The 22,979-nt window shown below is 45.1% G+C and overlaps 1 protein-coding gene across 11 annotated transcripts; it reads left to right on the top strand.

Moving 5' to 3' along the window:
* Positions 1–871: 871 nt before the first annotated feature.
* On the top strand, positions 872–22,954 carry tp53bp1 (tumor protein p53 binding protein, 1). Of its 11 annotated transcripts, none has more exons than XM_088920164.1 (29): positions 872–967; positions 1,956–2,170; positions 2,553–2,637; positions 2,807–2,891; positions 3,407–3,492; positions 4,082–4,210; positions 4,454–4,520; positions 4,644–4,813; positions 5,042–5,168; positions 5,522–5,616; positions 5,760–5,971; positions 6,325–7,861; positions 8,171–8,287; positions 8,602–8,823; positions 9,192–9,258; positions 9,837–9,929; positions 12,238–12,637; positions 13,115–13,183; positions 13,831–13,983; positions 14,148–14,398; positions 15,125–15,289; positions 15,678–16,084; positions 16,907–17,098; positions 17,540–17,722; positions 19,375–19,563; positions 20,111–20,205; positions 21,004–21,203; positions 21,749–21,885; positions 22,634–22,954. In XM_088920164.1, exons 2-29 carry the CDS (start codon positions 1,991–1,993, stop codon positions 22,822–22,824), a joined length of 5,904 nt encoding a protein of 1,967 aa, XP_088776290.1. In that variant the 5' UTR covers positions 872–967; positions 1,956–1,990; the 3' UTR covers positions 22,825–22,954. The 11 variants fall into 11 exon arrangements, with proteins under 11 accessions (XP_088776290.1, XP_088776289.1, XP_088776287.1 ...); XM_088920163.1 differs by having other exon boundaries at positions 22,631–22,954; XM_088920161.1 differs by having other exon boundaries at positions 21,749–21,945.
* Positions 22,955–22,979: the final 25 nt, after the last annotated feature.

Genomic DNA, 22,979 nt, shown 5'->3' with positions numbered 1-22,979 from the left:
TCTGATGTACCTAAAAGTTCCCCCTTTATTTCATCAGTTCTACAGATTTTCACTCCTCTTCTTAATCTGCTGTGAAGTGGATCTGATGGCACATAATGGCTGCTGCACATAATCCATATGTATTATTAATACTTATGTCACCCATAAGGAAAAATATATAAATGCAATTCATTTAGTACGAGCAAACATACTGTATCTTTGATCTGAAACAGGCTATGGTTGCTTGTCATTATCCCTGGTTAAAGTAAGGTAAAGTAAGGTAAAGCAAAAGCAAGGTAAAGTTATGGTATTGATGCCACTGTCACTACCGCTCCTTTAAATCTTAATCTTAATATATCAGGAAGCCAGTACAGTGATTTGCAGATAATCACGATGAGTTCAGAAGGTAAATCAGTAAAGTCATTCTTTGAAAATGGAATTCACAACTGGGGGACAAAATAACTTTTAAAGCAAGGCATAAGTTATGTAATGACATTTAAAGTACAGTATACAGACTAGGTTTCTGTCAGACACAGAACGGAGATTTTAAATTTCCTAATTAGTTACTCATGAGTGTAACATATTCTTTGGAAGCAAAACGTAATGTACTACACAAATTTAAGAAATTGATCTGAATCCCTTAGTTTTTGGCAGCATGCTAAATTAATCTTAACAGTTTTTGTCAATAAACAAGTCCTCGCATTACTACGAAGTGGACGGAAGTGTATTGACACGTGGTGAGGGCTGTATCTCTGTGACTACAGTTACCTCACCTCACTCTGCAAGAAAACGCCTTACTTTTCCACTTGCAACCAATCAGGCAAGGAAGAGGGATGGCTTGAACTATGACCTTACGTGTGCGGGCCAATCGGCTCTGTTCCTGGGGTTGTGTGTGCCGCGAAGGAAGAGAAAGGGCAGAACTGGATGGGGTGGCAGACGTTTTGGGGTTCGGGGAGTTGAGGGGGTTACGCGTGGCCATTCGAATCAGGTAAGATTGGAAAGAAGAATTTAAGGGTTCGAAGGAAGTATGGAGAAGGTTTTATGGAATGGTCGGTAGTAACTTTTCGGTGTCTGATGGTTTAGCACAAAAAAAAGCCATTGGATCCGGGACTACTCGTAGTTCAGCACTTTGTCAACAGAGTGCAGCAACTGTATTTTTATTGTATCTTTTTTTCCATGCGCATTGCATGTTTTATTTGATTGCATTGAAAGAGGCTACCGCTAACAAAGATCTCACACTAAAGTAAATAAATTATTGTACTAGAGGTCACACATTTTGCAAGTGATGCAGAAACTGTGGATTTCAATTTGCTTTATGACCGCACGCTCAAGGTTAAGTATAATTGCAAGGAAAGGTTTGCAAAGAACGAATTTGATATTTTGTCCTGTGAGAATTAAGGCGCAAACCAGCTTGTGTAGACCTTTGTGGTGAAATCTAAGAGTGTATGGTTGTCCCCTGTCAACGTAATCTCTCCGCTCTTTCTTCAAACGCTTTAAACTCTAGTTTTAAAATAAGCTATATTCACAAATACTAAAAATTAAACCTTAAAGATAGCCTAATTTTTTTTTCTAAATCGTGAGTCTTCTAATAACTCAAGATTGCCCTTCTAATGTAGCAGGACGGATAATTTCAGGAAACATTGCCTGAGATGTGTAGCTGCATTGTTGTACGCTGATACCGCTGTTTCTGTACTGAAGGAAACGTTAAAAACTAGGGTTGTTGCCCATGCTGCCTCTTGCTGAAGCCACTGAGTCAGCAAATGCTTTACACTCATTTTTTTACAGACCCTCTAGATCTATTTCTCCAACAACATCTTGCTCTGATTCTTATGTAATCTAATCTGCACCCTGGGAACACACATTGGGCTGTAAATCCTATTTTGACCGTTTTCTAAAGGTTTGAGAATAGAGGTGGCAGAGTCGGGGACGTTTGACTGATTTGAGGTTCCAGCCCCTGAAGTGAGACCTGGATGTAGTTTGTGTCTCTGCAGCCTGAGCCCATCCCATCTCCATGGAACCCGGTGGCAGTGAGTTGGAGCCCAGCCTCCCCACGCAAGACAACCCCTGCCTGATCGTGGAGGACTCCCAGCCCGACAGCGGCGCCCTGGAGGAGGACCCCGAGAGTGGTTATCGAACTCTGCTCGCAAAACGCCTCTCGAACCTGCAGCCGCACGCTCACAGCCCAGTTCTGGTGAGTCCTTGAGGGAGAGTGACCACAGATGCTCCCCAGATTTGAAAGATGCTGCATACTCAAGTGTGCTCTCCTGGCATCATGCATCCAGTAGTATTTGACCCTCGTAATTCCTTTAGTTTTAAAATGACCTTACTGCACTGCTCAGATGTTGTAATATTTTCTATTATATCTAAAATACAATAACCAGATGTCATTGGAGCTGATGTGGTGCAAGTTGTATCATCCGTATTGTCCTGAAAGAAGTTCAAACCATAGCTGCGCAAACAATTGAAACGGGGGTTTGATATTGTTCTCTTGTAACCAATCTTGGAGGGTATATGTTCAAAATGAAGAGTCTTCCCACTAAAATGTCTTTGTTTTGTCTTTTTTCTTCTCCAAGGAGCTGATCTCTTCTCCACTAGGCGGCAAGGGGTGTGCGGGGGACGGCCAGCAGGAGGGACAGAGTGACGGGCACCCCAGCTCGGGTAGGAGTTTCTGGGGAGACCAGGAGCAAATATGCCTAAGCTAGACAGGAAGATTGGTGAACTGAAGCCTTAGGACTGTCTACACAGTGTCATGCTTCAACTAGTGTTTGAGCACCATTCCATGATAAGGCATTTTACAAAGTTCTTCTCTTGCTGTTGTTTCTTTTAGCCACTGTGGATTCTAACCAGACCCAGAGCTCTGCCATTGAAGAAAACAGTCAGCTGCTTGTGTGCCCCCTTACGAGCCCGAAAAGGTATGTGATGAATAATAGTCTTCCGTATAGTTAGGGTAATGATATAGTTAGAGCTCCCATATCTCACCAGAAAACACCAAAGGAAGATCACACTTTACACTTAATGAGAATTATTGTTCTGCATTTCTAAATATTCTATACCTAGTTCTTGTGCAAGTGGAAATAATGCAGTGCCTTTCGTTTATGCATGACACGTTCCAGACATATTCATGCTGGCCTCTCAGTTGTCATGAATTGGTCATGAAAAGGCTGAGTGTTCTTATTTGAACAGTACAAGGATTTGGGCAGCAGTTCCTACAAGGCTGTTAAAAAAACTTTCCAGTCCCCTATGACGTAACTCTTTTCCTGCAGCGAGGTCTGTAATGGAGCCTATTAGTGAGCCATTAAATAATTAAAACCGTGCTGTGGAATAGAAGGGATGGCATTGAGAAGCCCTGTTTTGTGCGGAAGGTAGCAAACCTAGGCAGACGGTTGAATTGCTGTGGGTGGGACTGATGTGTATGCTCCTTGCCCAGGGCCCTGGGAACCGTGAACAGTGAGTCTGCTGGAGAGGACGTGGGAGACAGTGCTGACTCCACCACACATTGTGCCCAGTCTGAAGGTACTGTCTCCTTTCATGCACCTGCCTTCCAAACACGCGATACTGTTCAACACAATACGGTATTTCTTGCATCACTGTCTATTGACAAGCTTTGAGACAACACTGAGTTGCTGATTAGAGAGTGAAAGATCTTAGTGGTGGATACAGATGTTTATTTTTATTCAAGACTTCTGCGCTTCCCAGATTTCAATCATTTTAATATTTTAATTCTCGCACTGTTAACATTATAAAACAAACTGAAGGATTGTGTTAGCGATTAAAACGTTTCACGGCTTCCTAAAATTGTGTTATTTGATAAAGCCTAAATTGTTTAAAGGTGGCCGGGTCGGCTCAAAAATAACGGTAAAATAAAACGGTAAATAACATGCAGCTGGTAATAAGGAGGAATAGGCTAAATTGACTATGGAAACAAGGCCCTTTTAAAAGTGAAGAAGCTTGTGGAATCATCTGGTATTTAGTGGGCTTAGTTTGGGTTTTGTTTAAATAAAAAAATTAGATATACTGTAATATGCTAAAAAAAAAACCCAGCAGAATCATTTGAAATAACATTCAGGGGCACAGCCTTGCTTATACCTGTATGTGTGTGCAGTAGGAACGTCGCAGTTCGGTCTCCTGGAGCTGTCAGAGACTCAGGGTCTTAGAGAGGAGCATGAGAGCCAGGAAGAGACAGACACTTCAGGGAGAGTGACTGAGAGCCCTCAAAAGCAGTCTAACCAAGGTGAGTGTTGCACATTGCACTTGATTATTATTGGTTTACTATGTTGCATGGACTGGGGTTAGGTTTGGAACTTCTAATTTACTGTATATTGCAAAAACTTTGTCTCTGACTCTTCTGTAAACCTTCCAAAGATCAGTTTTAGTGATGTTTCATTCATCAATCAATACATAAACATAACTGCAGCGCTTGGACCTGCTAGTGAGGATGGGGCTGGTATTTATCGACTTCTTTTGTTTCATACAGCCAGAGGGCAGAGTATAACAGGGGAAAACAGCCTGACTCCCCCTGGTCAGGATGACGCTTCGAAAAGGTAACGTCGCCTCCGGAAATCCGTAAGGAATGATACAGGATTAACTGGCAGGTTCTGGCTTATGCTGGGCTGCTTGCAGTTAATGTAGCAGTTTGTTTAAGGTGCGTGATTCCTGTGCTGCAGGTCAGAGGTGACTTCCAGTTGTACCACTGAGCTGCAGTCCAGGGAAGTGACCAATGAGAAGAAGATGACCTTTCACCACTTCTTGCTGGGGCAGGGGTCAGAGGTGTTCCCGCAGGAGGAGGACTCCCAGCTCTCCACTCAGGAGGATCTCTTTGAGAGGGATGACACAGGTGCACAGCCCTTGACCTGGTCCTCCCATGGACCATGACCATTTCCAGAGAAAAACTACACGTTTTGGAATTGAATTCCTGATAGCTTGTTTCGGTTTTCCAATGTACACTCTTCTCTGTTAAAAGACCAAGTTGATTTTTTTTTGATCCCCCCTTGATATTTTTAAGGAACTTGCAGACTGTTGATTGCTGTGTGATTCAGAGATTGAGTGCTTTGTCTCTGTGCAGGTTCCACTGTGGATAGCACTGTGGCTGAACCTGAGACCCCCGGGATGCCAGCATCAACCCCTGCAAACAGCCTCCGTCTGTTACACCTCTCTGGCCACACCGCCCTAGTCCAGGAGAGCCTCTCCCAGTATGAGTCCCGCTGTGTCCTTCTGTACTGTCTCTTATGTCTTTAAACTGATGATGATCATATTTTTATCAAAGGACAGTTATTATTCCTTTATCATCATTGGGGAAAATTATACACATTTTCTTTAACAATGTAATTAACAATTAACATTAACAATTGTGATTTAAACAAAGAACAAAATAGTTGCTTAGTCACAAACTGAGGCATTCAGTATAGTTGTGCAAATATGTTATTCTACGAATGATACTGTTAAAACAAAACAATTGTGAAGGATTTTAAGAAATAACATTTTTTTCCCTAGAGGGGTGGATTGACATGTAGATATTTAAATCATTGCTTGCATTTCCCCTTAGGAACTCAGTTGAATTTGTGGCCCCTTCTCAGGACAATTTTGGCCCAACGCCCATTATTGTGCCCAACTCGCCCACAGAGCAGGAAGATGAACCAGGTAATTTTTAGTGCTTTAGGAATAAGCAGTTTCCCAGTTATGGTTCTTTTCAGTTGCTTTCTGCCAGTTGTAGTTCTTTTTTAATGACAGATGACTTTCGGTTTAGTGATTCTGTTATTTTTGCTTGCTTGGTTTGTGTTTAGGTGATGATGAACCCATGGATACTTCTGTTTCTCCTGATGAAGCTGAACAACCACAGAAGAAAGAAGAAGAGCCAATGGAAACGGACCAACTCCCCACTGAGTCCTTCCCTGCCCACCCAGATCCCATCAGTTCATCTCCAAAGTCTCGTAATTCCCCTGCTTTGGTGCTGGAGAAAACTCTCCCTGTGCCATCCCAGCCTCAATTCTCACATGTATGTATATACACGCATATACCTGCATGAGTGCAGAAAGTCAATCTGACTAAATTGTTTTTAGTTAAAAGTAAAATGTACATAGTTAGAATTTCTGTAAAATGGGCCAGATGAAACAATTTTTTTTCTGAAAAAATGAAGCACAAAAGGAATTTGAGTCTGTAACCTAGTTTTTTGGAACTTGTGAAGTGCAGACAAATTCTGTTTGGTATTCTGCCATTCTTAGGTAGGGGAGTGAACTGTTAGTTATTTTTGCTGGTGGTTTGTTTCCTTGCAAGCCCATTTAATGCCGCCAGACTATACTCTCTGTGGCCCTCAATCCCTCAGTACATTGTGTCTCATTATTTCTGCAGGATATATTTGTCCCAACTCCAAGCCTGGAGGCTAGCAGCAGCAGTGTGGCAGAGAGCGGCAGGAAGGAGGTGCCTCCCAAGGATAGCCCCTTAAGGCCCCTGGAGACGGGGTCTTCTAAAGACGCTCAGGCAGAGGCCAGTAGACAGGAGCAGCACAAAGCAAATCCCTGCCAGTCAGGTCCCAGTGTACCAGAGGAGTCATTCCGATTAGAGCTTTCTACAAACAGTGAGTGCAGCAGTCTTTTCCAGAAAACACAAGGAAAGGAGGAGGAGGATGACAGTGAATTAACACAAATAGAGGAGCTGGATGACAGTGCAGGAGCCGCTACTAATGACCCCTCACTCACGCCTGCAAGCCAAACAAAGGAGAAAGACATGGGAAATGCCACCGGCACTCTGCAGCCAAATGAAAGTAGTTTATTTAACGTTTCCGAGGGGCCCAAGGCGATAAAAGATAGTTCCATCGAGCAAACTGCTACAGACTTGTACCCGTCCGAGAATGCTAAAGCAGAGAAATTTGCAGACAAGGACAACGATGTGTCAGATGTTTCCAATGCAGCGGTCACTGGCTTGGCCGTGGACATGCAGAGAGCATCAGAAGCAACAGACTCGACAAAACCAAGTAGCTTGCAAAGTGCAGAGCCAGCAGGATCAGCCAGCCCCAGCAGCTCCTCCCCTAACCCTCAGACTGTAGACTTGGCCACCACCAGCAGCGTTCAGGAGGGTCCGGCAGCAGCCGATCTTCTTAAGCCTGCCACTTCCGAATCTGCACCATCCTCCTCAGGAATTCCCAAGGATGCCGACCCTCGGACTCCAGAGGAGGCAATGGAAATCCAGTCCAGGAGTCCTGAGGCTCCAGAAGAATCCAGATCCAAGGAGGCCGTCTCAATCAAAGCTTCAGATCAGGAATTCGGGCAGAATGCAGGGAAATCTGAGGGTGATGATGTGACTGTGGACACTTCAGAGGAAGAACAGGTTCAGATGGAGGAAGACAAGAAAGAGGACGAGGGGTCAGGCCTTTGCCTTGCCCTGTCTCAGAGCCAAGCATTTTCTCCAGAGCCAATGGAAGAAGAGGATTCTTTCCCAGCACCAGAGGAGCCTAGCGTCCCAAAACAGGACAGTCCCCCAGGGGTGGAAAGGCAAAGCGTTGGGGAAGAAGAGGACGTTCCCAGCAGTGTGATAGTAATAGAGGAGAGTGAGAGGGACTCCCAGAAAGAAGACGAGGAGGTGACCCTACAGCCCAACAAGGCACAAACTGTATCGTCCCAGCCAGTGGTCCTGGATTCCTCTCAGGACTCTGCCAGTGTTCCTGATATTCCAGATAATGTTCGAGCAAAGGGAACAAAAGTGGATATAATGGGAGACAAGTCTGTACCTTCTAGTAATGGCTCCGTGCACCAGGCCTCGGAGAAACCCTGTGAGACCGACGAGGCAGCAGTGTGTACGGACAAGGTGGTGGACACGAGGTGTCCTGGAGAGCTGGAAAGTCAGAGTGCAGAGAACTCTGCTGCCAAGAGCCTGAGTGACAGCTCTGGGGGTATGTGCTTCTTATACATGTACCTTGATTGACCTGGTTCAGCCAGCTCAAGACAAATCCTCATGTGTACCTTTCTAGAGATTAAAAGCAAGTTGTCTGAGACTTTCAAAAGTTCTTTTAAATTTTTCACGTTGATTTTGTTTTTGTTTTTCTCTTAGTTCAGCTCCTCCAAAGATGTCATTTTGTCTCAAACCTTTACATATTGCTAGAATAAATTTGGATGTTTTTCATAAATCACAGCTATGTGATTGGAGTGTTTTAATACATATGCTGCTGAGTTTTATGGTACTCTTTTGTCTTGTCCTTTAGAAATCCCGTTTCACTTTACTCTTCCCAAGGAAGGAGAGCTGATTCGTCCAGCAGCTACTGCTACACCCCCCCCAGTTGACCATCTTAAACTGACTCCCCGACACAGCACTCCTATTGGTGAGTTTCCTTTAAAATCTCCATTATGCCTCAGTTTAACTGCTTTCTAACATCCATATACAGCATTTCTGTTCTGTGAGCATTTAAGTATAGTAATTGGATTTGGTACATTTCAGGAGATAGTTTATCTTCTCAGGACAAGTTATTTCATCGTAAAAATCTAAATGGATCTCTTATTGATTAAAATTAGGATCCATGATTATTTATGACATAATGTAGGGCTTTGTACCTCTGGATGTGCCTTAAACAAATTGTTGTTGTTTTTTAACTGCGTTGTGAGTGTCTTAAATGTTTCTGGTTATTTTCGTCTGCAGAGGTGGGGTCATGTTCTGTCAGAGCTGCAGTCACTGGTGATGTCAGCAGGGAGACAGCCATGACCACCAGTGACATCATGGCAGAGGAGAGTGGCGGAGATGGGGTCACAAGCGATTCAGCCTTCGCGGTGGCAGAGCGTGATGCAAAACTGAGCCTGAGGATGAAGCTGGTGACCCCAGTGAATGAAGAGAGCCCAGAGTCGGCATGTTTCAGTCTGCAGAGTACGATCTGGTGTCACAAGGCTGACAGTGAATGTTGTGAACGTTGAATGTGACATTTTGTTTTATGCTCTACAGTTTGGAGTGTCATACACTTTTAATTATCTTCGTAGTGTTTTTAAAAACACCTCAAGGAAATTACTCAAGTCATTTTCCCATCCTTGTTTAGTTATTTGCCTCCTGAAAAGATATTGGTGATCAATAATGTCTCTGAATGCTCCCTTATCCATACTGAAAAATAAATTGGTAAAAAAAACTCCCATACAGCTGGCAGTTCCTTACTGCAGCTATTACATAATTGTTTACTTATATAGTGGTAATATCTGATGCTCAGCTTGAGTGCTTTTCATTAGTTTTCTTTTTGTTTCCAGAACCAGCGTTATCTGAAGAGGAAGTCTCTGTTGCCACGGCTACCACTGTTGCTAAGGCTGTAACCAGGTAACCTGCCACTGTTGCTAGGCATGCAGCAGCTTATTAAGAAGGGCTCCATCAGTGAGATGATTCCAGGGTTTGTCCACTAATTTTAGCCAATGATTCAATCTTGCTGAAAGCAGGATTTCATTTAGAAATTTGGCTAGACTTATCCCAGGTGTATAATACAGTTTTAATTGAAATACAGATTTTCCGTGAATGTTTCATAACATGAATGAGGTTATTAAAGGCTGGACACTGTTCCGTATTAAATGGAGTTTCCTCCAGTAATGTCACTTCCCTGGACGCTGAAGGCCCTCATAGAATAAGACAGGTCAGCACTGGAATGTGTCACCTTCAGAGAAACTGCAAGCTGATTTGAAACAAAGTGGAAAGTTCCTCTCCCTCCTGCTATGTTCTTATTTTAAATTATCCAAACATTTTGTTTTGCAATACTATGTTAAAAATTATTACAGTGAGCAAAAAGCAGCCTTTAAAAAGGCTACAATACACATTGTGCCAGTATTGTTTTAGAGGTTTGGGTGGCGTTGGCGATGGCAAGCCACTCTCTATCAGACGGCTGACCGTGCTCTCTGCCTTCTCAGCCCCCTGCGGAGCCCGTCGGTGTTCAGCCGTGTGTGTGAGGTCCGCAGGCAGGTGGAGGCAGCGGGGAAAGAGAGGCCCAGCACCCCCACCAGGTACAGTGCTGCCTTCCCCTCCTGCCTTTGAAGACCTGAAGTCGCACAGAGGCTTATCTTAGTTCTGTCAGCCACGCAGGAAGCCCTTTGCCAGATTCTGATTGGCGCTCGGTTTTTCAAGAGCTCCTGTGCCGTTTGCTGTTGTTTTGGAAGAATTTTAGCAAAAAATACATTGGCACTTTCAAAGCATTGTCAGTGTTTCTCAGTGTTATCTCAGATATGCATCTTATTATTGCTCATTACTGCCAGTAGAAATTCTAGTATTGTGAAGCTCTTGCTTAGAATCTGTTGCGCTAAGCTTGAAATTCAAACCAGACTTTGCATTCTACGTTTTTGACCCTCTAACCATTCCTTTTTTTATTCAAAAGTGCAGTTATCTCAGAGTTATCTTCAGCATTTGATTAGACCATTTACATCTTACTAGTTCTGCTCACTCTGGTGCAGTGATGACCTTCTGCGGTCTTTGGAAAGTATATTTAAACCTCCCAAGGTGCACCACATCTTTAGAAACCTGTAAGTAGGTCCTGGAGTGGCTTGGCTGTGTTGTCAGCATGGTTGCTGTTAGTTGTGCTAGTGCCTGACCCACTTGTGAATTTTGGTGCTTGGACTGAGGTGCTATTCTGAGCTCCAGTCTTCCTCCCCAGAGAAGAGGAGAAGCAGCAACTGGATTTGTTTTGCTGCAAAGTCACTTCAAGGTTTTTCTCGGGGATCTCTAAGTCCTAGCTCTCCTCCTCTCTGGCTGGACTGAGTGTGTGTCAGGACCCAGCTGTAAATAATTGTCCTTATATAATAATTTAACTCTTTGCCGGCCAGCTGGCTTGGCACATTGTGTTCCCAGAATGCCCAGACAAGATGGCTGCCAACATCCAAATTAGTCTGACCTGCAAAACAGCTGCTCTCTCCCTCGCGTTAATTGCCAGAGAAAATCAATTGAGAACTTAAAGATTGCAAACAAGAGGAAGTTGTTTAGTTTTACAAGAGTTTTTGCTAGCAAATAATTGAACCGAAGATCTCATTCAGCAGGTTCTCATTTTTATTCTAAAAAGGATTACATCTTCCTTTTCAGTAAGGATTGCGTTGTGAACCTAATTAATTAAATTATGCCACTGTGTAATTTTACATATTTTTTCTGGGCCATGCCTAATAAATGATATAAAAGGCTAAATTCACAGAGTCAAAACATTGTTTTACTTAGGATAAGGTAAAGGTTTATTCCATACTGAAAAGAAACACAACGTTTTGGCTATGGAGCCTTCTTCAGGTGTTCTACTTAGGTCTACTATCTAACAAGTACAAGCATGAAAGGATTTTTTTAACCTTGTTGATTGGTTTCTAAAGGAACAACACATTTAATAACAGCTGCATTGATACCAAATAATTCCACAGTTATGTAAATATCATAATTTACAAATTGGAAATTATGATTGCTGCCACACGTGATGTAAAATAAGAGTTCTTTTGGGAACCGAATCAATAGACAAATATAAATAAAATAGTGCCATGGTGTGTTCAGACTTGAATGACACCTTTTCATTAATACTAGGAAAAAAAATATGAAAAATCTAATTGAAACACATCCAGGTCGTTTCTTGCAATAAACATTTTGATAATAACACCCGTTGCCGTTTTAAGTGATGCTGTGAGCATGAACCATTTGTTCTATCTGTTTGTTCTGAAATTTTCCACTCCAACCCTTTCTTGCTCCTTAACTATAATGCTTTAGCTTGTAAAATCAAGAACTGTCCCTTCATTTTAAAAAAACAATGAGATATCAATGTACCAGTAAGTGTATTTTAATTAATGTAAAGCTTTCTACCCAACAGCAAGTGTTTGACAAGCTATAAAATCTAACAATTTTGAACCATTGTTTCTGTTGACTTTATTGCAGTGTACGGTGTAGAATATTTTTTGGCGGAGCTGTGAATAGGGACAACGTGTTTCAACCCAGCCTGTCTAAAAGCATATATTACTTTGAACAACATGCTGATAAAGCAATGTGCTACTCAGCAATTATCAGAATTTTTTATTATTTTATTTTGCGCTGAGCTGTCTTTCCATTCTGAATCAACGTGCCATGAAGCATATACAGTTTTAGTTGAATATTTAAGAAGATTGAACTGTAGAAGAAATGCCTGAAGTTCAAACTCCTGGATCTTACAGTTATTATGAGAGTGAGTGTGCGTGTGTTTATTAACGGCTTAACACGTGTAGATTACAGAAATGCTCAAGATCATCCACTGTGTTGAAGACAAACAGGGTGAAGTGTGTGTTGTGCGCAGTGTGCTTGACAGCAGCCGTGTTGTTGCAGAGGAGGCCTGTCGGAAGAGGGAGAGCCGGGTGAGGAGGGACAGAAGGCACTGCCTCTTCGACACGTGCCCTGTAGCCGTGCCCCCCAGGAGTCCGACCAGTCCTCGAGCCGCCCGCCGGAGGAAGAGGCGGGTCAGGGAAGCTCGGTCCGGCAGCGGGCACAGCGGGCGCAGCGGCTCAGCGTCCGGGAGAAGGAGATCCAGACAGACGCTCTGGCGTCTGGGCGGCTGGAGGAAACTGCGACCCAGACAGAGGGCAGACCGGGGCTGGCTGAGGAGGAGGAGAAGAGGTGTAGCGCCACCGTGCAGACTGACAACGCCAGCAGGGCCCTGCTGAGGCAGAGAGCAGTGTCCCAGCAGACCAGCTTTGATGCCACCGGCACCCCCACTCTTCCTAGGAAGGTACCTGGAGCAGATGTAGCGTATACGGCATTTTTAGACTGTTCAATTTTGTTACTGACTGATGCGATCAACAAGGTTTCCTTTTCTATTGGTTATTGAAATGTATTTTAGTGTTCATTTTTTGATATCCTGTGGACCTTTTTATATACTTTTGGTGGAGGCAGGATTTTTCTAACTGCCCCAAGGTGCAAAGTGAAATACATTCAGTTAAACATGTCATTCTACTGTGTCAGCATAGACCTGTGAGTGAAACTATGAGATTTCCGTGACGTATCTGGACCCGTGCGTTGATGTAACATTTAACAGCACTTTTCTCGATTGGATAGATCATTCTGTTGAGTGTTGGTAATGAAACGATGATGGAGCAGCTCTTGGACAGAGGGTGCAGGCAGTTGGTTATATTATAAGAGGTCTAAAATGAGCCTGTTATCAAACCTTTTCAATCCAGTGTTTGTAACATCCTCACTCGTTTTCCAGCTTCAGCAAAGGGCGGTGTCCCAGCAAACCAGTTTCGACGCTAGTGGGCCCCGGCAGGTAATGAGCAAGGTACTGGAGCAGGGACTTCATTAGTAACGCACGCTGACTCGGTATATAATTACAGCTTGAGTATTTTGTTTTGTTGAAGTGCGCGTTATATCTTGTGTTTCTATGAATACTCTCTTGATAATTACAATGTGCCATTTTGTGACTGGGTTTATGATGTTTTGTGCAATAAACTCCAGCCATCTAAAGACTGCAATGATACTTTGAAACCCACATGAGTAAAGATGCCTAACGAGCTGCACGTGGGGATTTAAGATGTATTAGGACCAGTTCCTACTCTGAGTCTTTTGAAATTGTAGATGAATTCATGATTAAATTCATTGTTGTTTTTTTTAAACTAATTTCAGTTCTGTTCAGGTAATTTGTCATATGTACAAGTGCAGTGAAATGCTTATTTGCATGTAAGCTCCAGTACAAAGACATTAAGGAATCACCAAACAGAAACAGAGAAGAGCAACAACAACAATAACGAAGTTAAATAACGTACAACTTAAAGACAAGTTAGCACCAGCAGTGTAGGGGAAAAAAATAACCATAAAAAAAAATTGCAAAACAAATTTAACCAAGCTAGAGGCTGGGTTTGTTAGGGTGAGTGATAATGGGGACGGGGGGCTTGTGCGTCAGGTCTGAGGTCTTGCTCTGTATTTCAGGGAGACCCCGAGTCCCCCCCTCCGCGGCCCCCTCCGGGGCAGTCAGTCCGACGACATGTGCGGACGATTCGGGAGGTGCGCACGGTTGTGACCCGCATCATCACCGATGTGTATTACGAGGACGGGAAGGAGGTGGACCGCACTGTCACTGAGGTGAGGGCTGTGTGAGGGCCTCTGAGCCTCCGGTAATTGATAGAGACTTGCACCATAAGAAAGCCCTGGGAAGCAGTCCATAGGAACTTGTCTACGCTGTTCCAATCTGGCTGTTCATTATGAGGTGCCGTGGGGCATTGCTGATTGCGGTGTGTGTGCCTCAGGAATCGGAGGAGCCCCTGGTGGATTGCCGCGTGGTGGAAAGCGACCTTTCCCCATCCCGTACTGCTGGCTCCATGACCTCAGGCGACCTGGGTGACGTCAGCTCTCTCTCCTCCAAGACGCCCAGCCTCCAGCGCAACTCCAGCGGGGCCAGCAGTGGGGGCCCCGGTCCTGCCAGGAGGATGGGCGCCGAGGATGCCACCAGAGGCTTCATCATGCCACCTCACCGCGGAGCCTCTGCCAGGCTCGCCAGGTAACTCTCTTTTGTGCCTGCCTGCCTCCCCTCTCTCCTCTCCTCTCTCTCTGTCTCCCTCCCCACGCCCCACAGAGGAGTGCTCTTTCACCTGTCTGCCCTTCTCTGTGTCATCACACTTGTCTCCTCCTCTGTGCCATTTTTTTAATTCCTGCCCCCCCAGCTTCCTACTGCCTTTCCGAACTCCATGGGTCTTTAATCTTTCACTCATGAGGTGAGAGAGAATTAAACATTAAGTTTTAGGATTAATCAGGAAGTGCAGAAACCTGCTTTTCCTTAACAAATTGTCCCCACTGAAGTCCGAAGGCGAGCATGTTGTAAGCGAGACGGAAAGATGATATTCCCACAGTTTTGTGAAGCAAGCTGGGCTGGTGTACGATGAGGGCAGGCAGCTCAGGACTAGCACAGCGCACAGTATCCACGCAGTAAAGAACAAAGACACCACGGTCTTTTTGAGAACGGCCTCACGGGTAAGAAAGGTAAATGAATGAGCCCAGCACACCAAGAGCAAACTTTATTTAGATTTAGATCAAACTTTTCCCACTCTGAAATCACAAACAAAACACTACCAACTCAAATCCCACACGGGAACCAAGAGCCCAGCCCAGCCCACCTTGGTGATGAAAGCCTCGTCTCTACCCACTGCTGTTGGCCACCTGCACAGACTAGACCCAAGGCCTTTCCTGCAGGGTGTGCGCTCTGACCCCTCTCTGTCTGTCTCCCCAGCCCCCGGAAGGCATGTGGTCAGCAGCAGGGGGGCTCAAATGGGCCAGGTGGGTCCAGGGGGACAGAAGACAGAGCGAGAGAGCTGGAAACAGGGCCCCTCACCCCCTTAACACCCCGTGGAAGGGCGCGACGAGGCAGGCCTCCGTCCCGCACCCCTTTCTCCAGGTGAGACCTATGAGAATAGGAGGAAGGAGCCACACAGCATCTCCCTTGTCACACCTCTCAGCACACTCAGTAACCTGTGGACTCATTCTGCAGATACCAGAACTATACCAGCTCTATAACCGAGTACAAACGTGATCTGAAGCCTTGAATCTCATTCATATGTCTGTATTTCAACCTGGTGTGCACACTCTTTCTCCCCGTGTCTCTTCACCTTTTTACTTTTATTTCTGTAATTCACATCTGTTTTCTCTGAACTGTTATTTTGAAATCTATGACTTTGTCCACCAGTACGACGAAGGGATGCGTCTTGTTCGAGCTAAGAGCACCAAGTCAGTGATTAGCAGCTCGGGATGGGTGACCAGCTGTATTTTCCTCCCGCTTTCCGCAGGGAGTGTGGGACCCCCACATCAAGGGACAGTGGCCAAGGTCTGCCCAGCTCGTCCTCCGAGGATGAGCCCTATAACCAAATGTGTGCCCATGTGTCGGAGAGCCCTCCTGAGCACAGGCCCCTGCGGCGCTCTAACTCTCCCGAGTTTGGGGTGCTGCCGCCCCAGTCTCCCGACACCGGAGGGAGTGTCAGCAGCTTTGTGGGGCTGCGCGTCGTGGCCAAGTGGTCCTCCAATGGCTACTTTTACTCCGGCTGCATCACTCGCGACTCGGGAGCGGGCCGGTTCCGCCTGCTCTTCGACGACGGCTACGAGTGCGACGTGCTGGGCAAGGACATCCTGCTGTGCGACCCCATCCCGCTGGAGACCGAAGTCACGGCGCTCTCCGAGGACGAGTACTTCAGTGCAGGTGAGCCGTACTCGCACAGAGCCCCCCGAGCCGCGTCCACTCGCATCCTTTAACTCGTTCCGTTTTTCCACACGTGGAAATGTATTCAGTGCTGTTGAACACAAACCTTTCGCCTGACCCAGAGTGGTTTTATTGGCTGATTGACCGGAGTCAGGATACATCCAAATGCCTCTTTCCCATTTTGTGGGCAGTCAGTTGAACAGCTTCAAGGGCATGTGCCTGCATAAGGCAGAGCTTGAGACCCCAGCCTCTCCTGTGTGCCCTGCTGGCTTGGACTCTAGTCTGGGGAGATCAGTGAAGCACGGTGACTAAGTGGTTATAGGAATTCAAATGATGCTTTGTTAGTTAATTGAAAGGAAAAGCCATTATGCTTCTTTTTTTTATTTAAGTGCCCACCCCCTAAAAAAGGTCTGTATTCATTTGTATTTTGTCAGTGCAACTTCATTTTCCCACTACAATGTGCGCACACTCCGAGAATCTTTCTGATCCTTCCCACGCAGGATTGTTCCTGTCTCATACTCGTACGCTGAAATACGCACAGCCCTTGCAGGAGACACGCGATGCACAAAGACAGGGTGAAAACCCAATGGGCAAACTCCAGCAAACAGGAAAACAAGAGTTTCAAGGAGTGTGGAACGTTTTCCCCCTTGAAGCTGAGCGGTTGAGAGGTGTTGTGTGGTTCCGTGCAATTGCACCTACTTTAGACTTGCACTGTGTGCTGTCTTTTTTTCAAGCCACACAGCCCAGTACTGAAGTGCTGCCTTTTCATCCAGTGAGATGTGTCCCAACTCCTTTTCCCATGTGATTGTTGCGCCCACACAGGTGTGGTGAAGGGGCATAAGAAGGAGGGCTCTGACTTCTTTTACTGCGTGGAGAAGGATGGCCAACGCAAGTGGTACCGGAGGATGGCAGTCATACTGTCACTGGAGCAGGGCAACCGGCTCAGGGAACAGTTCGGCCTGGGCCCCTATGAGCCCGTCACTCCCCTCACCAAGGCCTCTGACATCAGTCTGGGTAAGGCAGGAGCAGGAATAGGCCTGCTGAGGGCCTGGCTGACTTGGCTTTCTTCCTGGCTCTGCAGAATATTAGTCTCCAGTGGTTTATCTCCAGATGATATTCCTATATATTAAGTTTCTTTATGTTGTCTTTGATATGAAAGGTTTGTTTACAAAATACATTGACAGGATTATAAGTTGTAGGTTATAAAGTGCTATTTGGAAGGTGCGAGTCTGTGAAAACTGAAGAAAATGGGGAGCGAGTTGCATTGAAATTGTGAAGAAGCAGAAGTCATAGGCAAGAATAATTTGATGGGCCTGGTGGAAATTATTCCTGGGCACCGCTCTGTTCAGCAAGAGTCCGTGCTCTCTGGAGATGTAATGCTCTGAATAGCAAACTGGGGCAGTATTGCGATGGCACTTGAGGTCTTGGTCTTCAACCAGAGTTTCACTGCTGCAGATAACCTGGTGGAGGGGAAGCGGAAGCGCAGAGGGAACGTGGGGGCCAGTGGGACCCCCACCCGTGGGCCCAGCGAGAGCCCCAGAGCCCCCGGCAACACAGGCAAGCGGAAGCTCATCAGCGCTGCTGAGGAAGACAAGTGTCCCGCCAAGAGAGGGCGGAAGTCTGCCTGTCCCAAAACTGGTATGGACACCCCACCCAGAGAGGAGGGAGATAAATGACAATGACTGACCCCATCCCTCCCCCTGCCCTATACATGCCATCCCCTTCATTTTAATTGTTGAAAAGAATCAGTGTGAACTTTTAAGACTATGAAATAATCACATTTTCTTGTTTCTTTTATATCTACATATTTATGCTTTTATCAATAAAATGGATTTGATTTTACATCCGGTCTGATTTTTTTTCCCTGTTTCATAGTTCAAGTGGAGTTGCAGATCTTCACTGAGCCACGCTAATGTAAAACAAAGGCACTGTGTAGTGGAGCTTCACGAGGGGTTAATATACATCTGCAATTGTAGGACCAGCACAAGATTTATTTAGCTACACTTTTAGTGTGAAAAAAAAAAATAGTGATGCTCTCTTCTCTTTTGGGATTTTGCCTTTGAGCCTGTTTTTGTAGGCCTATATATTCATCTCAAATTGAAAATACATATTGCTGGATTTTAGAGGGGAATGGGATGAATTCGTAACTTTCTGCTTCTGCACAGAATGAAACTTAAGCTTGCATTGGAGAAAGACAAAAAAAATACAAAGACAAATGAAAAATACTTTAAAGACATATGTACGTAGGATTTGTTCATACACCACTAAGGGCTGTTTGAGTGAAGAGGTGTGTTATTCTTCAAAACAAACACGGCACAAAAACCAGGTTAACAGCAACCCCACCTGAGTGTTGATTTTTTTCGCAAGTGCATCATTAACCATTATTAATTTAGTATAGATAAAATATCAGGTTTTAGTTACAAAGTTTTTTTTGCCTATAGCGTCTAACATATGACATTGAATAGAATTCAACTCATTTCTTGGGTCTGGGTTATAATTAAGGATTTCTGGAAAGGCAGTTTGCTTTTTGTCTTTTCACTACAATTCTGAAATCGTGTTTGGATGTCTTATTTCTAGAGTGTATTGCAAGTGTTGCTTCCTGTCATCTACAAGAGAAAACTTCTTTTGTGTTCGTCTTGCTCTTGATAAATTCTTGTTAACCTCTGGTCCTCCCTTTCCCTTCTCTGCAAAAAATGGTATGTGACTCATCTGTTCTCATTTTTAGGTACTTTTTGTGGAGCATCTGTAAGTCCAATGCTGTGACTGTTTGCATGTGAGGAAATGTTATGGAAGTGGGGACAAGTCACAACTCACTGAAAAGAGAGAGGCAGTTCCATTCTTGGGGGTTTGCTGTGTGTCCATGTCCTCTCCAGTCTTGGATGCTTGTCTATATACTGGTTAAGAATAGACAGGTGCTTTGTTTTTTGGCTCACAATTTGGTCAGGGAAGCACATACTGTAAGATGACTCCCATTGCACAGCAGTTGTTTGATGATCCATTTCAGGTTTAAGCTACCTGCAGGCTATTAGCAAACAAAAGCATAGCACAACATTTCCAGTATTATTTTATTTTCATGGGTCTGGTTATGCAGATTCATTCAAGATGGCTTATTTGTAGCTGTAGCTCTAGGCTTATGTACTGTAAGTATTTGCAGCTAAGGCAAACTGAAATAGATCTGGCTGCTTTGCAATGGGAGTCTTATTTGGTTCCTTCACATACTCCCCTCCGAGCCCTTAAGCAGACATGCTGCAGATTCCTTTATTTTCTCTTGCCCCTTCCTCTCTCTCCAGGGCGGCGTGTGGAAGCATGCAACACCTCCGAGAGTGGCGCCGAGCTGCCCTCGGACCCCGCTGAGCTGGTGGAGACCCATGGGCCTCTCCCCCAAAGTGCCACGCTCTTCCTGGGCTACGCCTTCCTGCTGACCGCTTCTTCGGAGAGCGACCGCGAGACCAACCAGCCTGGCAGCGAGGGAGAAGAGGGTGAGGCAGCCGGGTGCAGCCGCCAGAAGAGGCTCCATTTTTTTTAATCCGTTTTCACCATAAAAAAAGTCCATTTTTCCCAAAACCCCTTTGAAGATCTACATAAGGTTTCTTTTATGTTTTAAAGAGCTATAAGCCATTATGTTTTGTTTTTTTTTCTTGTGATGGCAACTCAAGTTAGGATACTGCAGTCTCCTCTATCAGCTGTGTAAAGAGAGTAATCTTAAATTAGTATTGGAGTAAAACAGCCTCAGCACGTTAGTGCACCTTCCTCAAACAAAGATAGCAAAATTAGTTCACATGGCTGCATTATCAGTCCCACATAAGTCACCTCTGTATGTGTCCAGTCAGCATGCATAGATAAAAACCCTAAATGGAGAATGTCGCTGGTTCCTACAACACTGCTGCACCACTGGGACAATTCCACCACTGTTTTCCACCAATCACCAAAATAGTTAATAGTGCTCAGTGTGAAATGAGTTCAAACTCAGACCACAATGCAGTAAATGGAAGAGGCATAGTGTGACATGTTTGCTTTTGTTGGCAGAGTATGTGCAAACAGCCCCTTATAACAAGCACTACACAGAAAGCCAGCTGAGAACAGGAGGGGGCTACATCCTTCAGGACTTCAATGAGGGACAGGTGAGTGAGGACAGGCGGTGCAGTGACTCTGTGGCTAAGGATCTGCACCTGTGGCTGGAAGGTTGCCGGTTCAAATCTCGTAGCCAGCAGAGGAATCCTACTCTGCTGGGCCCCTGAGCAAGGCCCTTAACCCCAGCTGCTCCAGGGGCGCCGTATAAATGGCTGACTCTGCGCTCTGACCCCAAGCTTCTCTCTCCCCATCTGTGTGCCTGTGTGTGTCATGGAGAGCAAACTCCAAACTCCAAACAGCAAACTGGGGTATGCGAAAAGACAAATTCCTAATGCAAGAAATTATATATGGCTAATAAAAGTGATCTGGTTAACCATACTGCACTCTGTTCGAGCTTCTCCTCTCTCCTAGTCCTATTCCAGCTGAAGCTCTGCACCTGGTTTCCCAGATCACTGTGTTTCTGGGTATGCTCTTTCAAACAGTTTGAACAGTTTCAAACTTTTGAAATGGCTTTTCTCCGTTTTAATTTGAACTTTCCACTACCAGGATTTGCACCTTCACTTAAGTTTAGGATACTCCATCCATGTAAAAAAAAAACAACAACATCAAATTATTCTTTTTATTTGTAATTTAAGGACAGAAGGAAGAGGCTTGAGCACGCTCGAGAAGGGAAAAACTGACATGAATGTTTTACAAACTGGCAGTGCAGTGAAAGAACTGAGCAAAAGAGGTATTAATGATGTTAAAAATGTAGGAGTGCAGAGAGATTTTGATTAGACTGAAATGTCTCAATCCTGTCTCTGATGATAAATCTCTGGGATGCTGACAGCTTAACTCTGCCTCCACAGTGTAATGCAGCCTATCAGAGCCTCCTGATTGCAGACCAGTACTGCCGCACCCGGAAGTACCTGCTGTGTGTGGCAAGTGGGGTCCCCTGTGTCTCTCACCTGTGGGTGCAGTACTGCTGCCGCGATAACAAGCTACTGAACTACAAGGATTACCTGTTGCCTGCAGGAGTGGGGCTACCAGACAACCGCATAGTGGAGTGGTAAGACAAGGAGCACATGAGGCCTGGGTTACTTAGGCTGAAGAAATGCACCAAAACCCCTTAAGATACTAGCAGTTTCACGCGAGCCTTGCTTTATTTCTTTCTGACATGTAAGAAATTAATATGCCTCACGGTCTTAAATGTAAACAGTTCAGAAGATGGGATTGTTTTTTTCTCCAACAATTTCTGCTGTTGTGAAGGAGTGGGGTTTAGCTGCCATAGTAATATTTAAACAACTGTTTTTACACCAAGTGTTGTGGGGAATGTGGTAAATACTGCCCAGCTCTGGTGTTGAAGCTGGATCCTCTCAGGAAATGGCTGGATGAGATAAACTCAGACCAGCCAGCTACCACCAGCAACCAAATGAGCTATCCTATCCTGGGTGGTCTCCTCTCGATTACCTCCTCTTCTCCACTAACCTCTCCCACGTTTAGAAGGTTTATGCTAAGGCTTGCTTTGTCACAGTGGTTGATGGGAAGAGCACGTCTCAGCACTACAAGTGCTGGCGCCCAGTCCTCCTCAGGACCTGTGCTTTGTACTTGCAGGCACCCTCGCCGCAGCCCTTTCCAGTCCCTGCAGGTCCTGCTGGTCTCGGAGCACCCTGTGGAGCTCTGGGCCGAACTCCTCATGATGGGCGGAGCCTCCTCTGTGCGCCAATATAAAGTGGACCCCGACAGCCCGCGTGAGTGCCCTTCTTCATCATATTGTGTCCCGAGGCCAAGACCCTGTGCTGTGGACTCCAGTGAGTGTTCATGTCACAAGAACCCTGACACTGCGAGATGCTAGAACAAAATCTCCTACCTTGACTTTGCATGTTTGCATATCGCACAGTAACAAGCAGCCTGACCTAAAACCATCTTTCTGATTAATTAGGTCTCTAGCAGCTGTCACGGTAACCATTCAAGGACTAAATTTCGACTTTGAACAAAGGAATGTGTGTTTTATTCTTCTGAACCCTTTTAAAAACTTGAGTTTTCGTGTTTCATCACTACAGTATTTTGTAAGTCATTAGGTTAGTATCCACTTACATTATTTCAGGGTAAATGATGTCTTTATACTTTAAATGTATAAAATGTTCAATTAGAGACTGTGAATGATGTGGAATGTCTGATTTATTAACTCATTAAACTGGTTTTCTTTTAAGTAATCTTGAAGCCATGCCTTAACAGAAATCCACTTGCTCCGACACAAAGCAAGTGGATTTCTGTGGAAAGTGGAAATCCACTTGCTCGGACTACTGCACTGAGAAGTACAGTGCAGTAGTCCAGGTTTCTTCTTTTTCTAATTACTGCCCTCTACTGTTTGTGGTTCGTGTATAGTCATCAGGTGCTCCCAATTTAATATGTAAATGCCACACAATAAACCGTCACCTCGGCTACAAGTTGCGAGCAGTTCATTGATGACAGCGCTCTTCCCTGTTCCGGCAGCAGCGATCTCGGTGGGAATGTTCGACCTGCTGGTGACGGACCGCTCGTGCCCAGAGTCCGTGCTGAAGTGCGCAGCGGCCCTGGAGCTGCCCGCGGTGTCGCCCGAGTGGCTGATCCAGAGCCTGATCGTGGGGGAGCAGCTCGCCTACGACAGCCAGCCCCAGTACAGACATGACTACACTCCCCCTCCCTAACCCCTCCCCCTGCCTTTAGAACCCCTCTCAGAGGCTTTCAAAACGTCCCGTGTTTGTAACTGTTCTGGTGCATGTCTTTCCTGTATATAGTTTTATCCCTCAATTTTTATGAATAAACTGTTTCATTCTATTATGGTTTTATTTTTTACATCTTA

Source organism: Atractosteus spatula, chromosome 7 (assembly GCF_055471065.1).
Source record: "Atractosteus spatula isolate fAtrSpa1 chromosome 7, fAtrSpa1.hap1, whole genome shotgun sequence".
In the NCBI taxonomy this organism is placed as follows: Eukaryota; Metazoa; Chordata; class Actinopteri; order Semionotiformes; family Lepisosteidae; genus Atractosteus; species Atractosteus spatula.
Note: the sequence above shows the minus strand (reverse complement) of the source record. Positions and strands in the feature narration are given on the sequence as shown.

Excerpts from the sequence above, each read along its gene's own strand:
- tp53bp1 (XM_088920159.1), top strand. The coding sequence starts at position 1,991 with ATGGAACCCGGTGGCAGTGAGTTGGAGCCCAGCCTCCCCACGCAAGAC. Across the intron at positions 15,290-15,677 it reads TCCCGCACCCCTTTCTCCAG|GGAGTGTGGGACCCCCACAT; the intron begins GTGAGACCTATG and ends CGCTTTCCGCAG. Across the intron at positions 16,085-16,906 it reads GGACGAGTACTTCAGTGCAG|GTGTGGTGAAGGGGCATAAG; the intron begins GTGAGCCGTACT and ends GCGCCCACACAG.